The 26,632-nt window shown below is 42.0% G+C and overlaps 1 protein-coding gene across 1 annotated transcript in view; it reads left to right on the forward strand.

Moving 5' to 3' along the window:
• Positions 1–26,632, forward strand: part of ZFPM2 (zinc finger protein, FOG family member 2) — an 815,442-nt gene that overhangs the window by 146,895 nt on the left and 641,915 nt on the right. The window contains exon 2 of the mRNA XM_069621491.1: positions 22,942–23,100. Coding sequence (XP_069477592.1) covers positions 22,942–23,100 — 159 coding nt within the window. The remainder of the gene's footprint in view (positions 1–22,941; positions 23,101–26,632) is intronic.

Raw genomic sequence — 26,632 nt, forward strand, 5'->3', positions numbered from 1 at the left:
AGAAGAACACCTTGTTGGTGTGTGCTCATGTGCATGTGTGTGTGTGTGTCTGTGTGTGCGTCTAATGTGTGTGTGTTATTGCTTGCAAGTGTGTGTTGTTGTATGTCTCTCTTTGTGTTGGAAATGGGACCCATAGAATCTCTCCACTCATGCAGGTAATAATCTTTCAACGCGGGTGCGCGTAAGAACGGATAATGTGGTGACACTGGAACATCAATTGATACAATAATTAAGATTTGACTTGCTTTTGTGAAATCAAGTGTTCATTGTAAACTATAAAACGTGATTTGAATGCATTTTGACTCTTCAGAAAAGTCTTTGGGTCAAATTGAACACACGATTACAATTCTCTAATATCTTCTGCCGCATTAGCACTTCAGAACTTAATTTTGAAATTCAAAAAGCTCATTTGGATAAACTTTAAAAATTCAGGTAATTTCCTTCAACTTTCTTGATTGAAAGAAGACAGTGGGGGCAGATATAAAAAAGATGTACTGCTACGAGCAAAACCTGAAATCAATTATATTTAAGAAATAACCTAACACATGGAAGAAAATTAATCAAAGGGAAAAAATTCTGCTCTATAATTCTCGAGTCTGCTACCTGCAGGCATGAAACGCAAATGAAAAAAAAATCAACATTCTTCTCGCAGATAAGGAAAAATTAATAAAAAATGTTTCTTTCCTACAAGATCCCCTGATGCAATGGTTTTATAAAGTCAGAAGCTTCAGAAAGAAGTTTGCTGATTTGAAATAGCTTTTTGAGGCTACGGAAATGTGGCTTTATGCTGGCTGTTAAGCTCAATTACATGAGGTTGGTGTGAACTTGAAGTGTGCACAGATCCCATTCGCTAATCTGCTCTGTGGGAGAAATTCTGCATGAAAGAAGCTGCTCGAGACTCGGAGAGAGTGGTTCAAGATATACCTTTTCGCCATACAAGTGTCGCGTTATGGGATCAAATCTGAGCTTTTCAAAGTGTAGCATTAGAACAAAGATAGCAAATGATTTTTTTCTTTTAAAGTGCTTGGCAGATTCCTATGAGGCAATTGGGGCTTTTGTGAATTACCAGTTGCTGCTGAACGGTGCCCCTGCTAGTGGATTCACCACGTCATTAATGGGGCCGCATCAGCAAGTTGGTGGTCAACTACAGGTCCTTGAGGAAGCTCCAGGTCACAGATTCTCAACATCCTATGCTGTCAAGGGCTTTAAAATGAGTAGTGTTGACCTGGATGAAATCAACAACCATCACTTAAATGCCCTGAGGAACTTCCTTCTACTCTGGATGACAGAGGCAAGCCTGTTATGCAAAGCCTCAATAGCATAGGACCTCAGCCCACATGTGCAACAGCTTCATACAAGCTCTCTAGCATATGAGGACGCTCACAGCTCAAATCCAGACAGAACACCTGCATCATCACTTAAAACAACCTACCTGCCCTCTGGTTTTGGCCATTAATAAGAGCGGAGCCACTGATCTTCCCACAGAGACCTATTATTATAGTAAATATTATTATTATAACAGCATTTATTCAGCGTAGACTGAGCTTCGAGGCACAATGGACTGCTTTACAATCACCAGTCTCCTCCATCACTTGTGCATAATCCTTTCATAATATCCTTATCGTGATTCAGTTGCTCCTCACTCCAGCCCCAGCTTGTTTATGCATCCATCAAGTCCGGCCTTTATAAATAATGGAATAAATTTGATTGGTGTCCCATATAAAATGGGCTCCTTAAAAGCTTCCTTATTTATCATTTCGTGAAAGGCACAGCATTGTATCATTAAATGTCCGCATACCTGTAGAACTAAGAATCAATACACCAATACGTTCGGACTCAGGCATGCACTGACATTACACGAGTTCCATACACATGGCTTCTTGGATTTACTCTTTGTGTGCAACGGGAAACCCAAATGAGAATCCTGCACTCATCTCTTGCATTTCATCTTTTATGATTTTTGAAAATAAAATTCTTCAATCTAAGTTAATATATTTATTTTAACTTATATTATGTTATTATCATTATGTATTGCTCAGCTGAGAATGTATTGCTAGGCAGTAACCTTGATGAAACTTTGCTCTGTCTCTTGTTAGATTTGGCTATTAGGTGGCGCTTGTGTGCTTCCTATAAGCCAAGATTATTGCATTGCATTACTGTTAAGAAAAAGGTGGCATGTGAGGAGGGATACACAGCTGTTTACTGTTGGTTATTTATCCGCCCATTGACTGCCCATGCCATGCCAACCCATATGGCGAGTCCCACCTACTACCAGCCCTTCCATGGCCAAATCACTTCCCTGTGTGATCTCATTGAGCTAGCTCTACCAAACAGTAACATCACATTTTGAACCAGAAGTGTTACTTTTAAGCAATCCGCTGACAGTTCATGGTTTTATTGCCTCTGTAACTGTCCTACTGATGTAATACACACGTCTTAAAGACTTTGCCTTTAGCCAATTGATTTAGATCTGCTTCCTGCACTGAAGTCCTAATAAAAGCAAACATTGACAAAGCACTACTTTGCCCAACTAGGCTAAAAGTCAGGAGTACTGCAAGCTTTCATTTAGGAACTTGACAAAAAGTAGCAATTAGACTTACTAGTTTCTACACTTGGCCTTTTAACTTGAAACGTTTCAGAAAAGTACACTAGCCTGACAGATATAGGAGTTAAATTAGCTTCATAATAAGCTAGCCCTGTAAGGTTAACCGTGTGCAGTAATTACACAGTTCAACTAAGGCAGGAGTTAAACATGCACTGGATTAAGGATAGCAACAGTATAATTGGACGGTTATTTTTGCCGATAACGTCACAGATGAAAGTGTAAGAATGACACTCTGTACAAGGTTTAATACGTGTGGTACACAGTGTTCATAAGATGTGCTTCTATCGCCAAGGGTACATACAGTCTGCCGACATAGCTGTGGACCCTTGGCTATCCTAATTGTCCACACAATTCTTGTAACCTAAGAAACACGTGCAAGCATTTTAACAACAAACTTCAAACCCAATCACACATATAGCAGCACACAGTTAAACTGTTAGTTAAACACACCAGTAGTGAAAACTTTATACAACTTCTGCTTTCGCAAATAATATGTGCTTGCAGGACCCAGTTTAAGTCAAGATGTAAGGCAATATAACATTACCAGGCTTGTGAATCCCACATTGCTTTGTGTTGTGCCCGTTCTGAAATGCATCCCGAGAAAGCATGGATCAATACACTCCTCAGCAAAGCATCAATGGCCTCATTATGAGTTCAGTGCTGTGGCATAAAGTAGCAGTAGTTCCGTTACGACCAGTTTTTTGGCCGTTAGCGGAATTTGGGCCACTTTTACTGCACCACTAAATTCTGTGTTTGGTGCTAAAGTAGAGGATTCAACTCTAGCACAAACCTGGAGGTGAATCCCCCACCTTAGCTAAAAAAAAATTAAGAAAAACAGCAGATTTACCATGTGGTATTACCGGTGGCGGGGAATCCACCAATAATTCCCACAGAGCACTGTGGACTCTAAAAAGGCAGAAAAGGGTGCTTTACACTCTCAATCCTGTGGTAATACCACGGGATTGAATGGTCTAACAGTGCATGATGCTGATGGTGAATTATTGGATTTAAAGTCAAGTATTACATGTATACTGTACATGTAAAGTAGCACTTAAACAGACACAACAACGGAAAACCTCCAAAAAGCATCCATTGCTGATGAATTACACAGGATCTTCCACTTTGCCTTCTGCCTCCTGCTTGGGTGGTCGTGACTTCCTCACACATTCTCCCACTACCTCAACTCTTCTACTGCAGCACCATCCTGAATTATGAAGACCCGCCATGCGCTCACGAAGCAGGTAAGACACCTGACCTGCAATCAGTGAATTGTGCTCGGAGTGTCCCTACAATTTATGCATATGCCTGGCATACAACCGCCAGGGTTCTTTCTGGCCTTTTCCCACCACAAGCCTGGTTTTCAAAATCAAATTTGGGCACTTAAGTGACATGCATTGCATTCAAAAGGTATTTTCTCAATTCATAATGGCCGCACGCTATGTCCTACTAAGCATTGGCATAGTGCTCTGATCGCTTTCCTACTATTGGCCTTTCTCTTCTTTTTGCTGGCATATCAGAAGCCGGCAGGCGAGATAGCTGCCCCCTACACAAAGGCCAGGAATTAAGGCCCCTGTTTGGACCCAGGATCTTCCACTCTGTCTGCTTTCTTCTGCTGAGGTGGTAGCTGACCGGCTCACACATTCTCCCACTACCTCAACTCTTCTACTGCAGCACCATCCTGAATTATGAAGGGCCGACACGAGCTCACGAAGCAGGTAAGAGACCTGGCCTGCAATCTGTGAATCATGCTCGGATTGTCCCTACAATTTATGCATTCTTCCGGGCATATGACTGCCAGTATTATTTCTGGGCTTGTTCCACCACAAGCCTGGCTTTCAAAATCAAATTTGGGCCCTTAACCGAAACACATTGCATTAAACCGTCTTTTCCCAATTCAAGATGGCCACCCTCCATGTCCTACTGAGAGTTGCCATAGCACTCTAATCACTTCCCTACTATTGGCCTTTCTCTTCCTTTGGCTGGCCTACGGGAAGCTGGAAGGCCCGATAGCCAACCCCCTGCACAAAGGCCCTGAACTAAGGCTCCTGTCTGGACCTGTCAGGGCTGTGGAATGGCTTTTAGGACCTCCCATCTCCTCCTCGACAACACCTAAGCCTCTATCATCTCCCATCTCATGGAACAGTCCCCCATCATGCAGCCAGCTTTTCCACAAATTTGTGCTACACCTGGAGCTTTGTTGTCCCATTACTGAGTAGTTGTGAGTTATGTTCTGGACCAGCCGATGCCCATTCACTAACGCACCAATGTTGAACCTTGCTGTGCCTTGAGCCAATTCTCTTGTTTCGCCTATGCCTTACTATACCTCCCTTACCTTTTGGTATTTGTGTACTTTTGGTAATTTCGATCCAAGGTGTATTTTTAAAAATGCTAAGCCCCCATTTTGGATTGCATTTGTGTGCTTTTTGGTAATTGTGATCCAAGGTGTGTTTTTAACAATGCTATGCCCCCATTTTGCATTGCATTTGTGTACTTTTTGGTCATTGCAATACAATTTGTGTTTTTAGGATGTGACACCCCATTTTTGCAATGCATTTGTATACCTTTTGGTAATTGCAATCCAAGGTGTGTTTTTACAATGCTACGCACCAATTTGCATCGCATTTGTGTGCTTTTTGGTAATTGCGATTCAAGGTGTGTTTTAAGCAATGCTACGACCCCATTTTGCATTGTATTTGTGGGCTTTTTGGTATTTGCAATCCAAGGTGTGTTTTTAAATATGATATGCCCCCATTTTCCATTGCATTTGTGTACTTTTTGGTCATTGCGATTCAAGTTGTGTTTCTAAAATGTGACACCCCCATTTTTGCAATGCATTTGTATACCTTTTGTTAATTGCAATCCAAGGCATGTTTTTACAATGCTATGCACCAATTTGCATCGTATTTGTGTGCTTTTTGGTAATTGTAATCCAAGGTTTGTTTTTAGCAATGCTACGCCCCCATTTTGCATTGCCTTCGTGTGGGTTTTGGTATTTGAGATCTGAGGTGTATTTTGCAACTCTATAACCCTATTTTGCACCTAGGTGTTTCTACTGCATCTGTTTGCTCTCCTTTCCCTATTAGGCCACCTGGTGATTTACTGCTCGTGCCATGCAGTCTCTCCTTATATCCTCCATCCTTATCTCTCAGCCACCCCTATGGCACTCACCATCTCACCTACCTATTATAACTGCTTCACTATCACCTATCCTATTTCTTTCACAAAGCCAGGCAGGAAAAAGTTTAAAAAAGATTTCCTGACCACCATCCCTGGTCTACCCATTGCAGACATCTACGTCAGTCAACTTCCAGACAGATTGTCACTGATATGCTCTTTTCTGTCCCCTCTTCAGATCTCTGGACTCCGCATTGTATCTCTACCTTCTCTTCTTTCTCATCCTCACCCATTTAAGGCGGCACTAGTTGGGAAGTACTCTTGGTGGGCTTCTCATCATCCGGGTGTATCATTAATGTCTATCGCAACGGCACTATCATGGCTCAGGGTCCTCAACCCAACCTTCTCCTCTTTGACCGGCATCTGCTGTCCCTCATCAACTTCCTTCCTGTGCCTGTTACTCATCCTTCCTCTCTCTATGTCCCTCTTCCTCCTCCTCCAACTGGTGTACCACCCCCCTGTATCCCTCGGGAAACCTTTAAGGGCAGAGACATGCTTCATCTAGCCACGCTTAATGCTCGCTCTGCTATCAAACACTCTGCTGACATCTGCCTCCTTCTCTGAGATCTTTAACTCAACATCCTCGATCTTACCGAGATGTGGTTCAATGCCAGCTCAGTCACTGCTTTTGACTCCCTTCTCCCTGATGACTACTAGATCATCTCTAAGCCTCGCCCTAACCGTGCTGATGGTTGGACTGTCTTGATCTTCCCTCAGTGGGTCCCATCAACCCTCGTCCCCACCCAGCCGTACTCCCCATTCAAGAACCTGGTCTGCAAGCTGTTCATCTATATTACCTCCTACCTGGTCATTGCCACCCTCTATAGACCTCCTGGCTCTATCTCCTGTTCCTCTCGGAATGGGCTGATTTCTCCTCCTCTCTGCGAACATCTTTCCCCAAATTTCTTCTACTGGGCGACTTCAACATCTGTCTTGACTCCTCAATCATGGCATCCACTCTCTTCCATGACCTCTTCACCTCTTTCTCCCACTCCATTCTCCCCTCAGGTCCCGCACACTTGGCTGGACATACTCTTGTTCCTTTATCCACTCTGACCTTTTACTCTCTTCCCTACTCGCCACCCCTCTATCCTGGTCAGACCACTCCCCCCTCTGCTCTCACCTGGGTCCTCTCGGCCTTCTGACTGCATCTCCCCCAGCTCTGCCAACCTCATTCACGGACAGCCATCCTTTAAACGAGTGTCAGTTGCTGCCTTGGCATCCACCTTCATGCCACCCTCTCTTCCCACTCCATACTCTACCTCTGACTCTGCTCTCAGCAACCTCTGTCTCGCCATCACTTAAACACTCATTATTCTTGCCCCAGTCATGAGGATCTAACTGAAACATGCCAGCAAGCATAGACAAACTGGCCTATTGCCTTCTCCAAAGGCAATGCCATCTCTCCATTTGATCCAAGAAAACGGCCCACATCCATGCTCACATCTCTGGAGCATCCAACAACAGGGCTGACATCTTTAAAATCTGCAATGAACTAGCCAATACCTCTGTAGTCTCCACCTCGCCTCTTCCCTCTCAGGCCCTCTGCACTGCACTGGCCACCCACTTCACTAAAAAAACTCAGGACATCCTGAGCACTCTTTCTTTCTCACCTTCTACCTCCCCTCCTACCTTCCCCCTGCCACCTCTGGTTTCCCATCCCCTCTCAGCCTTTGTTTCCTCCTTCTCTCCTATTGTGGAATCAGAAAATACAATATTAAGGCTTTTACACCATGCAAAGCGAAATACACCGACAGAGGCTTGTAAAGATTCCCAGAATCTTTATTGCAATTCTGTACAGTTTACAAACAAAGTACACAAATAGCTATTTGGCCATCAGTACATCACAGAGACCACCAGCAGGGTTCAATGTGAGCAGTGAACAGGATTTTCTAGCTGGACATCAGCATAGTTATACAGTTTCGTTATAACGATGTCCAGCCTCTTACAAGTTAATCATGTACTGGGCTATGGTCACGCTAGGTTCGTTCCTAATTTACATATCTCGTGCATGTGGTTTACTTTTTAATACATTTACTAACAAACACTATTATTCTCTAAGTTTAACTTTACACTCTTTACACATTGCTTTAATACAGACCAAACAAATGTTTTGCATGTCGTGTTTAGATAGAGTTATTGTTCTTGTATACTTGTAGGTTAACATCGCCAAGTCAAGTAATCCCCTAATCCCGAGGTCAACAAAGGACAAGGTCTACATGACCCTAACATGTAGCCTGAAGGCATGTTGGACATTAACTCTCCTCCAGAGGTTGAAGAGGTTAAAGCAAGAACAAGAGAACACAAGACGGCCATTCTAGGCCACAGGGTGACTTTGTACAATAAACTAAAATGGCAGCACTAACCTAAAATGGAGGCTTGATTCACTTAAAGTCACAACCTTGTAATACGGATTTCCTCGCAAAGCGACTGGGCATGGGCCAACATATACAATGAGGATGAAACAATATTATATCAGTTCTAACATTATCACATTGGACAGGGTCACGAGGGCGTCCGCTCTATGAAGGTCTCCTCCAAACAGGTCACCCCTGTTCTTCCAGAAATATTAAGGACAACATCAGCTCCCTTGCCACAGCACTTGCTGATTTCTTCAATCATTCTCTTGCCACCAGGTCTTTCCCCTCTTCCCTCAAGCACTCTCTTATGTGCCACCTCCTGAAAAAGCCTTCCACTGACCCATTGTGTCTGGCCAACTACCACCCATCTCTATTCAAACCCTTCCTCAGGAAACCCCTGGAGAAGCTATTCCTCCCCAACTGTTGATGCACACTGAGCTAGTTGGTTGCCTACACGACCATCAATCTGGTTTTAGAGCATCCAGAGGCACAGAAACTGCTCTTCTGAACACCCGTGAAGAAATTCTTGCATCTCATGACACTAACTCTCCTGCTATTCTCATTCTACTTGATCTCTCCTATGCATTTGATACGGTCAACGATTCCATCCTCATAAAATGGCTCCATGATACTCTTGGTATCTCGGAGCGGGCACTGGACTGGCTGACCTCCTTCCTAACTGATCGTCCCTCTGAGGTCATCTTGGGCTCTTTCTCTTCTCCTATCTCTATCTCCACTTAAGGCACAAACCTCTCACCCTGGCTCTTTAACATCTACCTTGCTCCGCTAGTTCATCTTATTTCCATGTTCTCCCCTCACTTCCAGTGTTATGCAGATGTCACCAATCTCTTCTGCAAACTCCCCTCTTATCCTCACACTATCCCCTATACCGTACCTGACTGACATCAAGTCCTGGTGTGCATCTAATTATCTCTGCCTCAATTCCAGCAATACTGAGATCCTTCTAATTGGGGCTCCTATTCCCCCTTTCCTCTCCTCACTCTGGCCACCCTCTGTGGGCTCTCCCCCTTCTTCTGCTTCTGAGGACAGAAACCATGGAGTAATCTTCATCTCCTCTCTCTCTTTCATCCCTTACATCCCGGACCTTGCCAAGAAGGCCCATTTTCAACTCTAGCTCCTCAGAGGTATCCTCCCTTTCCTCACTTTCACCCAGAAGCGCAAAGTCTCTAGAGCTTGGGTACTCTCTAGGCTGGACTATTTCAACAGCCTCTTCCTTAATCTACCCTCTTCCTCTCTCTGTCCCCTCCAGCTTATCCAGAATAGAGCTTCAAGACTTATCCTTGGCCACAAGGCCCAGAGACAGTATCTCTCCAAAATGTAAAATCTCTCCATTGGCTCCTGGTTGCTGCAAGGAATCAAATTAAAATCTCTCTGCATTATTCATAATGCTGTCTGAGGCTGCAGACTACTCTATCCACAACTTGCTTTCACCAAATACTGTCCCTCCAGACATTTTCGCTCATCCAACTCTAACTCTCTGCTTTTCTAAGCAGCGACTTAGTGGCCGTTCTCTCTCCTCGGCTGGCTCCCTCCTCTGGAACAGCCTCCCCATTCCTCTCTGTCGTGAGCTGGATCTCCTCAAATTGCAGAAGCTCCTTGTCAAGACTTTCCTCCTCACCTCCTCCTTCCCCCTCTCCCTTCTGTGAAAAAACCAAACAGTCGCTTATGTGTCCTCTGGGTCCTAGCCTTCCTTCCAATCGCCCTCAGCCTTCCGCCCTCACCAAGCACTTGCCTTTGGGTACCCACTGTCCTGTGTTCTCGCAGGCCTGAACTTACTATCTTTGCACGTGATCACCTTTTACCAAGTGATCTGTGCCAGGCACTTAACTGTTACACACAAGTGACTCTCTGGCACTTCCCTCTGTGGAATCCCCAGCATTTACCCCCTTCCCATGTCCATTCTCTCTCTTAGCACTTGCACGTTCTGAATGCTCACAAGGCATAGTAGGACCGCCTCTTTTCTGTCCGTCAGTTTATTTGATTTGCCTTTTGTTCTCATGTTCCCTCTTTGTTTGCCCTGTGGGCGCGTTGAAACACAATTTCTTGACGTATAACCGCCTTACAAATGCACAATAATATAAAAAATAACTAGCTAGCTGCAGAGAGGAATGCAACAAGGAATTAAAGGTTCATATTGAGTTTGGTGGTGTGGTAAAAAAGTGGTAGTCATTTTGTTACTTCCACTTTTTTGGCATTAGTGGAGTTACTGTCACTTTTACTGTACTGAGAAATTGTATGTTTGGCCTTGAAGTAGTGAATTTACCTCCAGCAAGAATCTGAAGATAAATTCTTCATGTCAAGTCAGATTTACCCCAGTTAAATTACCTACGCTGCCACCCTAAGTAATCCTGCAGTACATTTATAGGACTGAGTAGCAGTAATGACAAATTAGTTTGGCAGTGATTCCACAGTTAAATCACAAAATTACTGTCAATGTATGAGACCTTTTCATTATGTGTTTGGAAGTAATTCTGTGACTTTTATTGTGATAGTACCACTAAACTGCTTCTCGGTCCTGAAAATGATGCTGGTACCTGGGCATATTATTGCAGTGACAGTGAAATGCATATCTAATGCCTATAAAAAAAACAATCCCAAACTGTTGGCTTTGCCAATGTTTGTCTCAAATGTGCTGAACATGTGTTGAACAGCTGTAATTGATTGAAAAACATAATGCTATTGATAGAGTTCATAATAATAGCAATAATACAAATGTAAGAGTTATTATTATCATTAATAAGGTATTTATTGAGCACTTATCTAGTTTCGGAAATCAACAGAGCGCTTTACAAGTTATCTGGGGAAGGACGCAGTGAGGGAATCAGATTGCAAGAGATCAGTGGGAGGGAGAAAGGAGAAACAAATGTGATAGGTAATGGGTGGGCAATTTAGCAGCAAGGGATCTGCAAAAAAACAGGCGATTAAACGATTAAACATAGATTGCCCAGTCTCAGGTTAGGTTGGGAGTGGAGGGTGTGTGGACCTAGGCGTAAGGGAGGTGCCATTCCTTGAAGAGGCGGTTCCTGAACTCCCTCCTGAAATGTATAAGCAGGGGTGAGGAGACTTATGTTGACAGGGAGATTCCAGAGTCTGGGGGCATAGACAAAGACGGTCTGTTTTCCGGTTCTTTCCTTCCTACACTGACTAATGACAACGCAGGCGATAATGCCTCCACCTCATGTTATTCAAACACGTTTGTGAAAACATCCAATCACTAGTATTTTGGGTTATTTGAAACTTGTTCAAATACAAAACTTTTATGGTATTTTGACTTTAAAAGCTTTGAGAAATTGGACCTTGCACCAATGGCACAATGCCATTGTACACTGGCCACTAACAAATGTCCCCTTGCTCTTCCTTAATGAGTCCCGGCGGGCTCTTGGAATACTTTTAAGCCCCCAGCTCAAGAAGTGAGAATAGTATCTTTTTCTATTTCTAGTGTCTGAAGGCAAAATTATACCGACACAGACCAGCCTGCTCACGAAATAGAAGAAATACTTTATTTTTTGCAAGGTCTAAGAAGAAAGGTCCACTAGACCTATTGTATTTTGTTAATCTGACATGGTTGAGCATCACACTTTAGATATTTTAAGGAAATATCGTCAGTCAATCTGTAGTGTTAAAATTATTTCAGATAATATGACAGATAAAACAACATTACAAAAACAAAATCACAAAACAACCTACATCTCCCTCAAATAACAAATATCAAATATAGTCCTTCAATGAAAAGCCCATGAGACTAGGTGCAAAGGCAGCAATGAGGCAATTTCTGGGGGCAAAAAGATAATTACACCCATACTAGCCAACTGAAGTTACAATGGGCCTCATTACGACCCAGGCGGTAAGGGGTTTACGGCAGCGTTAACAGCGCCGACCCTTACCGCCTGAGTACGAGGTCCCTTAGCGCCATGGCGCTTTTAACACCTGCTTTTAGCAGGTGTTAAAATCCATGGTGATAAGCGACCATGGAGTTAATTACGCCACCGTAATTTACGGTGGCGTAATTAACGCCTTCCCCACTCCCATTATGCCCTATGGGGCAAAAATGGGAATGGGGAAGGGTAAATGGGGATTGGGGACTTACCGCCCTGCCAAGGTCGGAATGGGGCGGTAAGTCCGCCAACCACCATGGCGTAAACGTAGTTTACGCCATGGTGGTAAAGTCACGGCCCAGGCGGTAACTTACCGCCTGGGTCGTAATGAGGCCCAATGTCAACAATTATACTTTAACTGTTGTCAGAAAATATTTAAAAACCATTGATCTGTAGAAATATCACTATGGGAAAACCATTTGAAAATATCTGCATTTAGTGAATTCCCGAATTTTGTTAGTACCTTAACTTTTGAGTATCTCTGCCCCATTGAGCTACCAGGGCTTTCTTGGCTTTGGGGGACAGATATATTTATTTATTTGTTTAGCAGTTGTAGATACGCTAGAGGGGGAACACATAATCATTTTTTTACAGCATATCTGCATATCCTAAAAGGTACTCAAAGGGCTATATCCAGATATAGTTTGTTCTATAGTTGTGGGCCCTGAATTAACAGTATTTTATTCAGTTTGTGGTTACAGGAATAGGAGAGTTATTCCATGCTATGGTGGATTTGGGGGTTCTGGATTGGTTGTATTGGGAAACTTGGTTGATCAATCAAGTCAACCTCTTGGATTAGTAAACTCAGTGTATAACACAGAGCTTTTTTGACATACATATTTTTCCATAAGAAGGCATTGAAGTATGTCAAGTGCCAAGGTGACACAATCTCTTAGTTTGAGTCCAATGATGTCTTGCTCTGGACAAGTGTTAGTTATGTGTTGCTTTTTTCATTAGGCATGCATTTAGGTCATTATACTAGAAGATGTGTAGCACGACTAATACTTAATCACTGCTTTCTTATCAGCAAAATCTAGGAGCAAAAGCATCTTCTTGATTAGGTGAAGAAGGAAATATGCATTGTCATTGCAAGAGGTTCCCCTTTTGTGTAATGTTTTCCTGATGGGGAAAATATCCCATTGTTATCTATTTTCTTATCATTTGGCAGCATGGGTCAAGCTCAAGACTTAACTATAAAAGGCATAAGGGTTGTTATCATTATTCAAATAGAATAACAATCATGTGTGCACCAGGACCCCAACTGACCCAGAAAGCTGGGGGTTGCCCTATAGCACTTTAAGATGAGTAGCAGCACCCACTAGATGGATGGGGATGCAGATTAATACTCTAGCATCAAATCAATAATGACAACTCCATGGTTTGGCAAAGGGAGTCCGTTTAATGACAAGTACAAAAAACGGGGAGTTCAGTGAACATCTGCAACCGCTCGATCTTCCTTTTCGCTTAAACTCCAATGAACTTCATAGAAAACACATCTTTTATACTAAAAATTCATCATCACTGACGTGTAACGCTTAAAATGTTGCATGCAATTCTATTGGTTATAGGAAGGTACCTTTATGATAGGTACTATATCTCTATATGGTAACAGGGTGACAGATTGGGTAAACAGTGACAGGTGGGGCACCTAAGCCCTACCTTCAGAATATCTATTGTGGACGTCACTAAAAGTACGACGTCCCATTGGTTCTACAAACTATAGGATCCTAGATTACTTGGTCCATTATGATTGGGTTGGCACCAAACCCACTTGTACTTTTCCACTGGTTTAGCAGCATGCAGAATGGTCGGCCAGGCGCAGGATGCTCGCCCGCTCTCCCAGCCTTCCCCCAATCATTGCCATCATCAATCACCTCCCCAATGGCCATGTGTCAAATATTTCTTGTTGGTTGGCTTGAGACTGCATCTCTGTCTGGAAGAGCTCAGATATCTGTGCATGGCACAAGGCCACGCGTAGGTGTGAAGGCCCCAACTCTCTTCCTTGGCAGGCCAAGTGATTCAGACAACGTTAACTTGTCTCATTTTCCATCCAATTCGTATATTTGATTTAGCTTTCTGCCCACCACCTGCCTTCTGCTGCTTATCTTGACTTCTTTGAACAGGATACTCTTCTCTTTGCTTCATAAATCGTATCTACGGTTCGTCTATGTCTGCTGATGCAACCTTGGCTCCTTGGTACCAGTTGCATGCACCTGAGTTTCGGTTCTTGTCTTTTAGCTTTTGATTCCCGTGTTGAGGGGCTCCTCTCCTGCGGCCTTTAGTAACGTTTGGTTGATTCTGCTCCTGTGCACAGTGGAAGTATACTTATATAACATGCTCCTTTTTGAGGTAGATATGTATAGGTGGTGCTTACCACAATCTTTCTTACTACTAAGCATAGCAAGCCGCACAATTTTCTCAGCTTTCTTGCGGTTCCAGGCATATGTACATGTGTAAACTGGCTGCATATTTTCATCACGCTTATGGCATAAGCTTCTTACATTTTACATTACTCATTTCACTTTAAACTCAAGATGTCGCTTATTCATGGTGTTTCATCTCTTTTCGTCATTTGCAGGTTGTCATATCTTCTATATGTGAGTCAGTCCGGGTTCTTGTGACATCACCATTCCTTTAGGACTTTCTTGGCTTCTTCAGGCATTGTGTTTTGGCCATTGTCAGTTTGTCTCACTTGTCGATATGGTTTTCTCAATGGGTACATTACTGTCCAAGGTTTCTTAAGTGCAGGTACTTCAATAGGTGCCGTCAGTCTGATAGGTACTGGGTAGAGCCCCACTGTGGCTCTCTGCTGGTTTATTTGTTCATCATACGTCACATACTTTGATGTGAAAGTTCCTGGCCCTTCAAAATGGGCGATTTGAGTGTGGGTCGGGCTTGGGAACTCTACTACACATGCCAGTTCCACTCTGTATCTAACATAATAATTTGGAGCAAATTGTCTAAAGGAAACTCAATAAACATACATTTACGGTTTTACATAGAAAGCCAAAGGAATCCTGCAAGAATCAATATTATCCAATAATAAATGCAGAAAAAAGAGGAAAATAGATGGGAATCAGTAAGTGTCGGCCTTGCATGCCAGATTGGGGACTAGGCAAACCTTCGAAGGCCAGGTCTATCCCGGTTCAAAAGGTTACCTTCTGACCTACCCATCTTTATGGAGACAAAAGATCATGCCAGTGGAAAAAGTCTCAGGATGGTACCCAATGCGGGCTCCACAATATCAGTTGCTTTTCACACATACCCTCTACAAAGAAAAGGTGAAAACAATGGCAAACTCTCAATGCGGAGAATGCAGTGAGGGTATGCAAGGGTCATAGTCATACAAATATCAATAGCATTGGGTCATGTCCTCAGTTTTCCTCGGTCATTTTGAAAGAACCTAAATAAATGTTCTGTCTACAGATTATGGCGCACCAACATAAACCCTCTCGGGTTCCTTAAGGCCAGATGATTTCAGAGCTTCACAAAAAGCTCAAAGAAGTTCATGCACCCGCTGAGTTTGCTTCATTTTGGATAGGCTGAATGATTTCTGCTGTCCTTCAGATGGTTCTTTTTAAGTCAATCAAAGGAGGGTTTGGTCACTACTGCAGTCCACTTCCATGCAGAGTACCAAGTGTTGGCTTCTCTCGGGCCTTCACACTGAATGGTTCTGGATCCATCTGTACCCTGAAACACCATGCCACCAGAGTTGGTTCTTGGAGAAATGTTTTTACAGAAAGGCAGGCGGTATCACAGCATAGTCCTATTCATATGTTCCCAGGGATAAGCTTCACACCTCTGGTAACCAGTCCAATGGCAAATCAGGGAGACTGTCCTTTTGAGGGCCAGCAGGTTATATGCAAAGTTTCTGCCAAGGCAGGTATGCAGTGTTTAAGGTTAAGCTTATCAGAGTACTGTCTTCCTCACAGTCTAGCATCAACACATATTTGCACCAACACAGGTTTTGCACACCCGCCACCCGCCCCCATCCCAAAGAGAATTTTAAGTTTAGGGACAGTGATCAATCCTGGCTAAAGTTAGCATAATGTTTATCCTCCTATCACTAAATTGTGACCTCACTTCCTCTGATTGGATATTGCACATTTATTATCACCCCAAAACCTAAATGCTGGAGGAGAAGAGGATTTACCAGTGAAACTGTCCTCCAGCAAAACTTCAACAGGGAAGCTCTCTGAAAGACATACACAGAGGCTGAAAATCCCATTCTGGGCAGGTGCCCTGTAGTGGCTTCACCACTAGAGAACACGTACCTCTAGGTACTGTAGTGTGGGTAGAACTACACCATCCTTATCCTCCATAGATTAGGAAGGATGAAACATCAAATGTGTGAAATTATCAAATTAGAATTAATTTGGCTCCAAATTAATTTTTTTATCCCAAATATCCTAAACCATCTGAGAATGTAATTTGTAAATCGCTGCCATAATGTATTGCTATTAAAACACATGTAAGTTAGTGCAGCTCAGGGGAGTGATTGGTTCTCCCCTTGTTGACCCTTCACCTGTAGGTCTAGTGTGTGTGTGCCAGGTTTAAAGACACACATAAGGCTATAGTTTCATATTATTCAGGGCCTTTGGTGCCAGGGTGCCCCCCACAATACCTTTATGGGGGTATCTGGTGTTAAATTAAAACATATAAGTTTGAAATATTAAAGTTTGAAAAGAAAGTTTGAAAATGTGGACGGTTGAAAATCAAAAAAACAAAGAAAATGTTTGAACAATTGTAGCAACTTGTAAGTATTATCAGGAGGTAAGGTACAGTTGATGAAGAGGGTAAATAGTGGGGTGATATTTTTGTAGTATATACTTTTTGAAAGAAGAACAAAAAGACAAATAGCAGTTTTGTGTACAGGAGAGGAATTGTCAGCAAGATTAAAAGGGGAGTAAAAGGGGTGTTCAACCAATGTATAGCGCTAAATAGAAATGCGTGTCCAAAGAATGGGGAACATTAATTAGAACACCGGAGAGAGGGACAAAAGGACTTCGGATACAAGAAGGGTAGCAGGATGCTAGAAACTTTGAAGATATAACATTAACTAATGAATTGAATCAAGAAAATTAATATATTCAAACTTACATTTTCAAACTTAAGGCCATAACGATGCAAAGTATATAAACATTTTCAAACTTTACATTATGGGATATCATTTTACCCATTTGTTTTAAAAACTTCAACTGCAAGTGTACAAAATAACCTAAAATCAGTATGTTGTGAGTTAGCGCTGGGCATTGGCAAATCATAGAAACACAGAGAGCGGAGAACAGTAGATTCTAGGCCCCAGACTCAGGTTGGAGACACAAATGGGTGCACAGCCAGTTAAAAATAGCAAAAAACCTAGAAAAATAAACAAAGGCTGATTTGCATTTTACATTTATTGAGATTCTTTAGCACTTTCACCAAAGAGCTTAACAAATATTAAAACAACGGTACAACACATATACAGTGAATTACAGTGAATTAAAATTAATGATCTGTCAGGAATTTTTGATCATAGAGAAGAGACAGAAGGTGGACCTTTAAGCAAGTGCGAGTGTGAAAAATGTGGTACGTGAAAGAAGAGCAGACAATAAGTGGAACTGAATTCCAATGAAGAGTAAAGAATGAAAAAGAGCGAAAAGGAGGCGGTGCTCAGGGGGATTTAGGAACAACTGGATGAAAAAAGTGGACTGAGAATGAAGATGACCAACAGGGGAGCAGAAAGAATCTAGAAAGGAAAGATATACAAGAGACAGAACAGGAACTGAGATTCAAAGGGTAAACTAGAAGCTGGAAACAAGGAGGCAGAACTAGATGCACTCTCTGACAGTTAGCTAGGGCACTAACCTGCATTTTAGGGGTTCATTTTACACCCATATCTTATATAGTGTAATGTAACTCTAGGCTGACTTGCTCGTTTTACATATATATTTATTTTTTGTAAATAGATGATCGCACACATTACTACCTTCAGTGCTTTGATTGGTATTACAGAAACCTTTTTATGTCTGCAAGAGGAATTAGGATTAGGGAAAATTAATTTGAATGGATTATTCCATGGCAATTGTTGCCTTAGTACGAAAACTGCTGTGAAATCCGCCCTGATACAAAAGAATAAAGGACAATAATATGGGCCAGATTCATAAACAGGTTGCCATGGTGAGGTCTGACTTACCTTTGGTCTGTACCTGGATTTGACTATTGGCTTTACCAAAGAAGTTTCCTCTTTACCTTACTAGAGGTCAGTCAAGTCAGCGTTACTCAGAGTAATTATTGCAAGTAGCTTAATGTGGTGCATTTTCAATGGCCAGCTCCTGACTGGGAACAGTTGGGTGGCACACATGGGGGATGACGCACGTTTCCCTGGTCATTTCCTGTATCCTAGTAAGAGAACACATGAAAAACAAAGGACACATGCTCATTAAATGTATGCAAATGCCATAACATCTAATGACTGTGCCCCGCCAGTAACAAATAGTTTCTTATTAAAGGAAGCTAGAAAGAAAGGCGTGCCCATGTGTCATTAAATGTTGGAAGGGATTTGTTGTTTGGGAGTTGTGGTAGCAAAGTCTTTGGTGTCAGTGGTTACCTGTAAAAGTAGACTATAAACTGAGCTGCCAATAACATCAGACCTAGTAACATATAAATCAGCACTTGCTTTCTCTGACGTCACCACAATATGACACAACTTTCTTGTAATATGCCAACATCACATTATCATGCGGCACACAATGCCTGAATCCTCCTGCTTCTAAGTGCTTAATAATTGTGCAACACTATAATTACACACTTTGGCTTGGTGGGATGAAAGGATAAATGGAATCTCTTGGGATTTGATATGGTGACTGCAGTTTTTACATGGATCTCTGAGGCAAGACTTGAATTAGGAGTAAATTATGACTGCTTTGGGTTGGCAGGTAGCAAAAGAGGCTAGAGGTTAGGGCAGCCATTATGTGGTGAAACAATGGCTACCATTGTTTCCACTCCTGTGTCGAGATCAATATTTATGTTGATCGCTTAACAGCTTTTTAAGATCTCTGTTTTTGTGGACATTGTAGCCAATCTGCACACTTATAAGGATCTCCAACTTTGGCAAGTGGTAGCCTGTTGCTTTAAATTGTTTCATGCTAAAATGCTATTTAAAAAAAACAGCTATCAAAGAGCGTGAAAGCAATCAGGAGATAGAAACAACATCCACTAAGTTATTTTCTTAGGTACGGTGCTACATGGTTGTCAAAGTAATTGTATGCCCTGCCTTAAGCTTGCAAACCCGCGAGCAAATGTATAGAGATTCATTTGCTGAACTTCTTCTCTCCGGCATTGGTAATCTAAAAATACATTCACTGCAGCTGACGCCTCAACGCTATCTCTCATCATGCAGGAAGGACATCAGCGAGAAGCCCAAGACTAGTAAAGGAAGGATTTTTAGAAGTCTAAAATGTATTTTTAAATCAAGTGCTCCTTTAATTAATTATGAATAGCCAGAATTTCATTAAAGATAGAGTTTTGTAATTTTTCCTCCGGCTTCAACCTTGCGTAATGAGCGCCTGCTTGGTCTCCACTTTGAAGATGGATTTTGTCTTTTAAGACAGGAATCTGCATTCATCTCAAGAGCTTTGCATGGAATTTATTAAAATGTCAATTCATCACAGGTAAAAAGATGTGATTGTAAAAAGCACTTGATCAGGTTGGCAGAGGCTGTAATATGAAAAACCTCTCGAGACACACTACAAGGGGCTCTAAGCCAATCCCGAAAGAAATAATTGATTCAGTGGGTTGACTGCAACAGGATCTTGTGCAAGGGAGATGACGGGGATACCATGTTGTGCCATGCGTGCAGATTTATCGCATGGATATTCGTTGTTAAGCAGTCTCAGGATCCTTCATTATTATCTGTCAGTCATGCCTAAAACATTGCAAATAATTTAAAATCAAATGTGTTTGTCGGGTTTTTGAATGAAATAAAGGTGCTGTAGTGTAGCAATGAGAGCAAACTACCGCAGCAATTTTACCAACCGATATTAAGAACGGCGTTGATATGCCGTGCACTATAGCATGAATCTTTCAGAGTGGGAACACCCTAAATAACTGTTGGCATCTTTGCTGAGAATGCCAGTTCATGACAATTGTAACTGCAATGAAAATTTGCGGAACCGGAACTCAGCAAGTGCCACCAACCTTTGGATAATGGAATAGGAATCAAGTTCTGGGTGTACTGAAGCAGGTTTCCGGATAAAGTCTTGGGAGGATAGCTCCGGGGAAACGTGCTCGCCTTGGAAACAAGATGACTCAGTGCAACACAGGTTCGATCCCCGGGGCTGCCCTCAGATAACTTCCCTTCCCTCTGCACTTTTCCCCTCCCCTCCTCACCTGCACTTGCACGATCTCATTGTCACCTGGCCTAGTAAGATCGCTGTCTCTGTCTTCCTTCTGTTCCCCCTCTCTCGTCGCGCCTTGAAACATTTGTGTATAGGCGCGTTATAAATGCCATATCATATCTTATTCCTACACTGCCCATTGTGCTTTCAAGCAGTGTGTTATATACCAGACTGTGTGTACCACAATATGATGTGTGGACACATTTGACTTTGGCGGAAGGTGAAGGGTGCCACTCCACTGATACGATTGACCCTAATTGTTGCCCTTTAAAGATCCCAAGGGGACAGTGAATGTGTAAACGTGAACATAACATACCCCATTTGTTATTTGGCACTAAGTCCTTTAACATCTACACATAAAGACCTGAAATGTGCAAATGATTATTGATATGAACCCAAGCAAATCAGCTGTTCCAATCCCCAGTAAATTAATCTGTTTAGTTAAATTATGTTGCCCTGTTTTGTAAGTAGTGCTTCTGTTCCTTGCTTAACTAATTGTATATTGCATAGTGTGTTCCCAGGCCTTATGTAACAATACGTGCTCATGAGTTCCCCAAATGACATTTATGTCTCCTTCTTTGATGGGAGCATCTGTGTTATCAGTGGCAATCGAAAATGAGAGTAGGCGAGGTCTATTGATAAAGGGCTCCTCCCACCGCAGTAAGAAATGTGATTTCTCTGAGCCCAGAAGCATTTTCTAGTTTTGAGATGGCTAGCAGAAGAACTAGAATCAAGTATCTTGGAACTGTTCTGAAGCTGTATTGGAGCCACACTGGACCCGCTCTGGGGTCCTCGAACCTGTGGTTGCTGCTTGGGCGGCTCCATTTGATGGAAGTATAGTGGATCGTGGGCTGTCTGGTGGGAGGAGGCAAATATGGTGCTGGCAAGCAGCAGCTGAGAGTGTGGAAATCAGCACCATGTCTAGGGTCCAACAGGAGAAGCACGCAGATCCCATGCAAGTGCTGCTCACCTTGAATTAGAGCCTCGAGTGGACTGGAGGGTGAAGCTCCTGTGAACTATATTTGCCTCCTGATCACCCTACATCTTCTAGGTATTCCTACTTGCCATACCGCACAGTGACCTTTGTATTTTGGAACTTTTTACCCCTGACCTCCCACCCATGTTTTAGTTTTTTAGTTATCCTCATTACGAGGCTGGTGGTACCCATGCTTGTGATACAGGCACGGCTGCCGCTGGTATTTTTTCCGACGCCCAGAAATGGGCAATCACTGGGTCATTACGGCCTTGCCGGACCCATGATTTGCCCATTCCTAGGCGCTGGGAAAAATTCTTCCCCATTCCCATTGAGGCCAATAGGCCTCAATGGTAATGGGGAACCCGGATGCACCGGCATCGTTATGAACGGTGCTGGTACATCCAACAAGCTGTGCTCACGGGTGCCGCTCTGCCCGCTAGGTTCGACCTGGCAGGCAGAAAGGCACCTGCGAGCCCAACTCGTAGTTTGCCAGTCTGGGAACTACGGTACCAGCAAGCTTACCGGTACCGTAGTTCCCGGACTGGCAAATTTATAATGAGGCCCTATGTTTATTTGGTGGGTGGATTAATGTTGTCCTTCAATGTTCATTTTATCCAGAGCCTTAAATTATGGCCTACGTTTTTGGTTCATCGTACCATGTTCTTGCTGTTTGTTTTCTTGCTCTTGTTCTGGCTTTTTCTGTCTGTTCTGTGATATTTTGTCATCAGAACTCTGAAGGCAGGGGTCTCTAGTAAATGTTCATATTCTATGTATATAAACATGCACACTACAAACTGACATGTCTAATTACGTATACCCTTTATGTAGAGTTAATATCTCCATTGGTGATACATTGGCCAGGTGGCCAAAAGTACTGTGTTTGAGTTGTAAATGGGAAGAGAGAGATATATTCAGGAAGTTGAATACTGTTGATTTTTCGAAATAGTAGAATCGACTTTTTCATCACTTAAAGGAGATGAATTAGAAAAGAAGCACTAATTAAATATATGTTGTTTCTTAATAGAAGGCCTGTGACCACACCCAGTTTTGCTATATTTATAACATGTTGCTATTCCTGACCATGTGTATCCAGAGTCTTACAATATCCCATAAGTAGCCAATGAAAAATGCTTATCTTACATTTTCCTATCTTTGCTTTCCAGAGTATTCTTACATTGAATAATGGGAGAATAACTTCCATAAAAATCCATAGCTGGAGTGTACTCCATCGAAGTGCAACTGATGACACACATTTGCATATGCAAATCCTATGCAAAACGTATCAAGAAAAGTTAGTTTCAGCAGCAAAATATTAATCAATAGCTGGAAGTTTATCATTAAAACCCTGCCTGCTCAGGTAAAGGGAATCATAATGCAATACAAGACACAACACGACCAGCCACAAAAAATCAAACATAGGAAAGCCTTCCTTCCTTGTCAGATGAGAACTTTCTTCAGAATCGGGAGCAAGTGCTGGGATAAGGAAAGATGTTGATTTGTTCGCCATCCACAGGCTATTTCCTTAATACAGCGATCTTGATTTTATTTCAAGGGCCCCTTGAAGACAGCATCGAGGATGAAGAGGAAGAATGCTTATCCGAGGACATGGATATTGCCTCCAAAGATGACTTTCCACTGGAGGAAAACCTTTCTGCAGAGTTTGAGCCAGAGACCATGAGCTCGGAAGATGTGGACTACCTGTCCAACAAAGGTAAACATTCAGTAGTCTACCTACACGGATGTCACTCTCATCTGTTCATTTTCAGAACCAACAATGCAAATGTTCTAGCCGACCTGTTTTGAAAGGATACATAATTTTCATAGATCAAAGAACAATAGAAAAGGGTAAAACTCAACATTTACTGCTACATTTACAAATGAATGTTTGGTTGTGGTAGTTAATCTTAAAATACGAGGGACAGTCTATTGGCCATTCCTTGCCATCATTACATGTGGGTTAATGATTAAAAAAAGTGCTGTACCTTCATAGAATCTGATGCCATGCATCCATATACTGTGTGTGTGCGTTAGTACTTGTGTATTGCTCCATTTCACAGTTGTAAACTAGAAAACAAAACAGTTTCCTTTCCTATCTGGACGGTGGAACTGGGAGACATTAGTAGGCCATTAGTAGGCCATTCTGCTAATACAACAAACATGGCACCATTATTTATGTCCTCTTAGTGCAGTGTTACACTAGCACAAACCTCAATATGAGTGAAAACATGTTTAAAAGTGGGACCGCCATTTTTGCCTCCACCATTTGGGTGTGGTGGAGGCAAAATGAATGAAAATATTTCACCTAAAGAATAGACAGCATTTACTGCAGGCGTTATTCCTAAGGAATACCGCTTGAAGTGTATAAATACAGGCCCATAATCAGCTGGGCAGCAACAAAAAGCAGTATTTGAAATACCATTTTACCGCGTTATAATGAGGGCTAAAGAGTTGTTTTTTTTTACTCAGGTAACAATGAGTGCACATACACATTACATAAGTGGGGAACCACATATGGGCAACGTAGTCCTAACATTGTGAATGATGGCAGGCTGGCATAGTGGCAGGGTGATCCTCTAGGCAGGATTTCCAGATCAGAAACTGGCAGTATTTTAATATGGCTAGAGGGAAGTGTAACTCTCTGTCAAAGCTCTTTGGTAACCCTTGCTATCAATCAGCTGTGCTGAGCCTCTGATGGGCCCCTGTTATCTGCCTTCTCCTTATACAACAGCTATTTGCCTCGTTGGCTACAAGATGTTCTTCCAAAGAGACGTCTTCAGCAGACTTTCCAGGAGCACATAGGTCATACATATCACCACATCTTGGAAGGGTAGAGAATCTTCAGCGATCTTACTGCAAAGTTTAATGTGCTGTCATACTTGGATAACATTCACAGAACCACAGGACTCTATCTACTCTTGCTACCTTCCTTTTTAAGTTATTTATTTGCCCCCAGAAATGCATCCAACCTGCCCAAACTTCTCTCAAACATTCCTGAAGATGTACACCTCGCATAAGAGGTTCAGGCAGAATCAGGTTGGAATGACAATCAGTGGGAACATGCGTATCTACCTGCATCAGGTAGGATTTTCCCTGGAGCTTTCAACTCACGATGGTATGTGCCCATTACAAAAGAGGCAAGCCAAAGAAGCATTTCATAATGGCACAATACCATTGGAAAACTCTCTGTGAATCAGGCCATTACACTTCTGGTTTGTGGGTTTTGTATCAACTGTCAAAACAGGTCCAAAGATTATTGTGACTATAAGAGAGTTCTTTTTTTAAACCAAATTGATTATCTCCATCTCGGCCTTTTAACCTTCCTAAAATGATTAATGGGGACCGGTTGTGCTGGGGAAATAGTAATGACTTCTGTAAAATGTTTAGACTAATTTTTCGAATAAGTGATACTTGTCATTAGTATTTACAGGTGTTCATCCTGAAATGGTAATACATTCATCCCGAGATGCACCTTGAAGTTAAATCACAAAGTTAAAATCCACCCATCAATATTATGTCTTTGGCATTATTCGAAGGGTGCAATGGGAGTTACGGAAATGTGAATTGTTTCACTGACACACTTTCACACGTTCGTACTGTACATACAAAATATGAAAGCCATAAAAAAAAGATATCACAGTTGTTAAATTGTGTCTTGCCCATTCTCCATATGTAATCATTACTGACTAAAACCTGCATATCCTATTTCTGTTTGTGGTTTGGAAGCAGTTTAAATGGATTTGAGATGACCTTTATCCAATATACAAACACGATTAAAGAAATCTGCTAGCTGTTGAATTGAAATATGGTATGAAACTGCATAGATAAACGTCTCATCAATACTTTCTGCTGTAACAGAAACAGAACCTGTTGGCCAAGTTTGGGTACAAATACTTAAAACTTTATCTCTGTGATGACTTGAAAACTAGCCTACAGAAAACGCAGCTTTGTGCTTTAATGAAAGATTACACTCCCTGGTCACAGTTTGGGGCATAACTTGGGACTCTAGTGACAACGTTATATAGATGTTTGCCATAGACAAGTGGGTGTAGGACAATGCAATAAGGGGCAGTGACCTAAGAACTTTAATCAACAAGAATGCTCATTCACACATAGGACGATTATGCACAGATCCCTTTGAGGTTAGATCACTCTGTAATTAAAGAGCTCACCTGAGACATCATTGTTCCGCTTAAACGACACAAAGTCCAAAAGTAACATGGTTGTAAGTCAGCCCACAAAGGTCTAAAGGTGATCCATTGAGCGGCATTGGTATTAGTAACATCTATCCTCACAGTGCGTGGGCAGTGAGAGGAAACTGACATGAAATGCTACATAAAAACATGACACTATCAAAAATACAACTGGGAGAAAATTGAGAACGTGTGCGCTTCGTGGGTATGGTTGTGTATGATTTAATAAAAGCATGATCCGAGAACAAATAATTTAAGGCAATGAAGATGCTGGTTTCAATTAGGGCTGTACCGAATATCATATTTAGTATTCGGCCGAATACTGAATAGTTTGTCAACTATTCGGCCGAAGCCGAATATGAAGCCAAATAGTTGCTTTATTTAATAAATCATGTTCCAAACTTCAAAAAACACACTTATTAAAAAAACAAATAAAGCACCATTTTAAATGCATTTTATACTTTTATTTCTCTTCAGTGTAATTAATGTAGCATCTTTATTTAAAATATAAAAGCCAGAAATAAAGCAGATTTAACCAAAATGAAGGGACCAAATGTACAGAAGATTGTTGCATATTAAGTGCCAGTTCAAGTAGGAGGCTTCACAAATGCTAAAGGACTGCCTTTGTGAATCTGATGCATTGCATTCTCTATCCAGTTGCAAAGTCGATGCGGTCGAGTTTGGAAACTTCTTTGCAGTTCACATAGAAATGTATAAAATGGTTCATGCAGGACACAAGTCAAGAGGAAATCTGAAATGCCTGAACTCCATCTCACAACTATTCACCCTACCCAAACAAATGTTGCTCACTTTTCAATTATCCTAGCCACACTTTCTCGCCAATACACAAACATATGGAACTTATAATTCCTGATAAAATATCAGATAATGTTAAAGTCAGGACTCAAGTCCTTAAAAGAAGAAAAGGGATAACTATGACGTAGGCAGTGGTTAGTGACATGACAGGAACTGAAAGTATCTGTGCAAATTTCTTTCAGTATGTTTTTTCCAACTGAAAAAAGTGCACATTACATGTAAACATTCGCCAAAAGA

Source organism: Ambystoma mexicanum, chromosome 5q (assembly GCF_040938575.1).
Source record: "Ambystoma mexicanum isolate Mex_15411 chromosome 5q, UKY_AmexF1_1, whole genome shotgun sequence".
In the NCBI taxonomy this organism is placed as follows: domain Eukaryota; kingdom Metazoa; phylum Chordata; class Amphibia; order Caudata; family Ambystomatidae; genus Ambystoma; species Ambystoma mexicanum.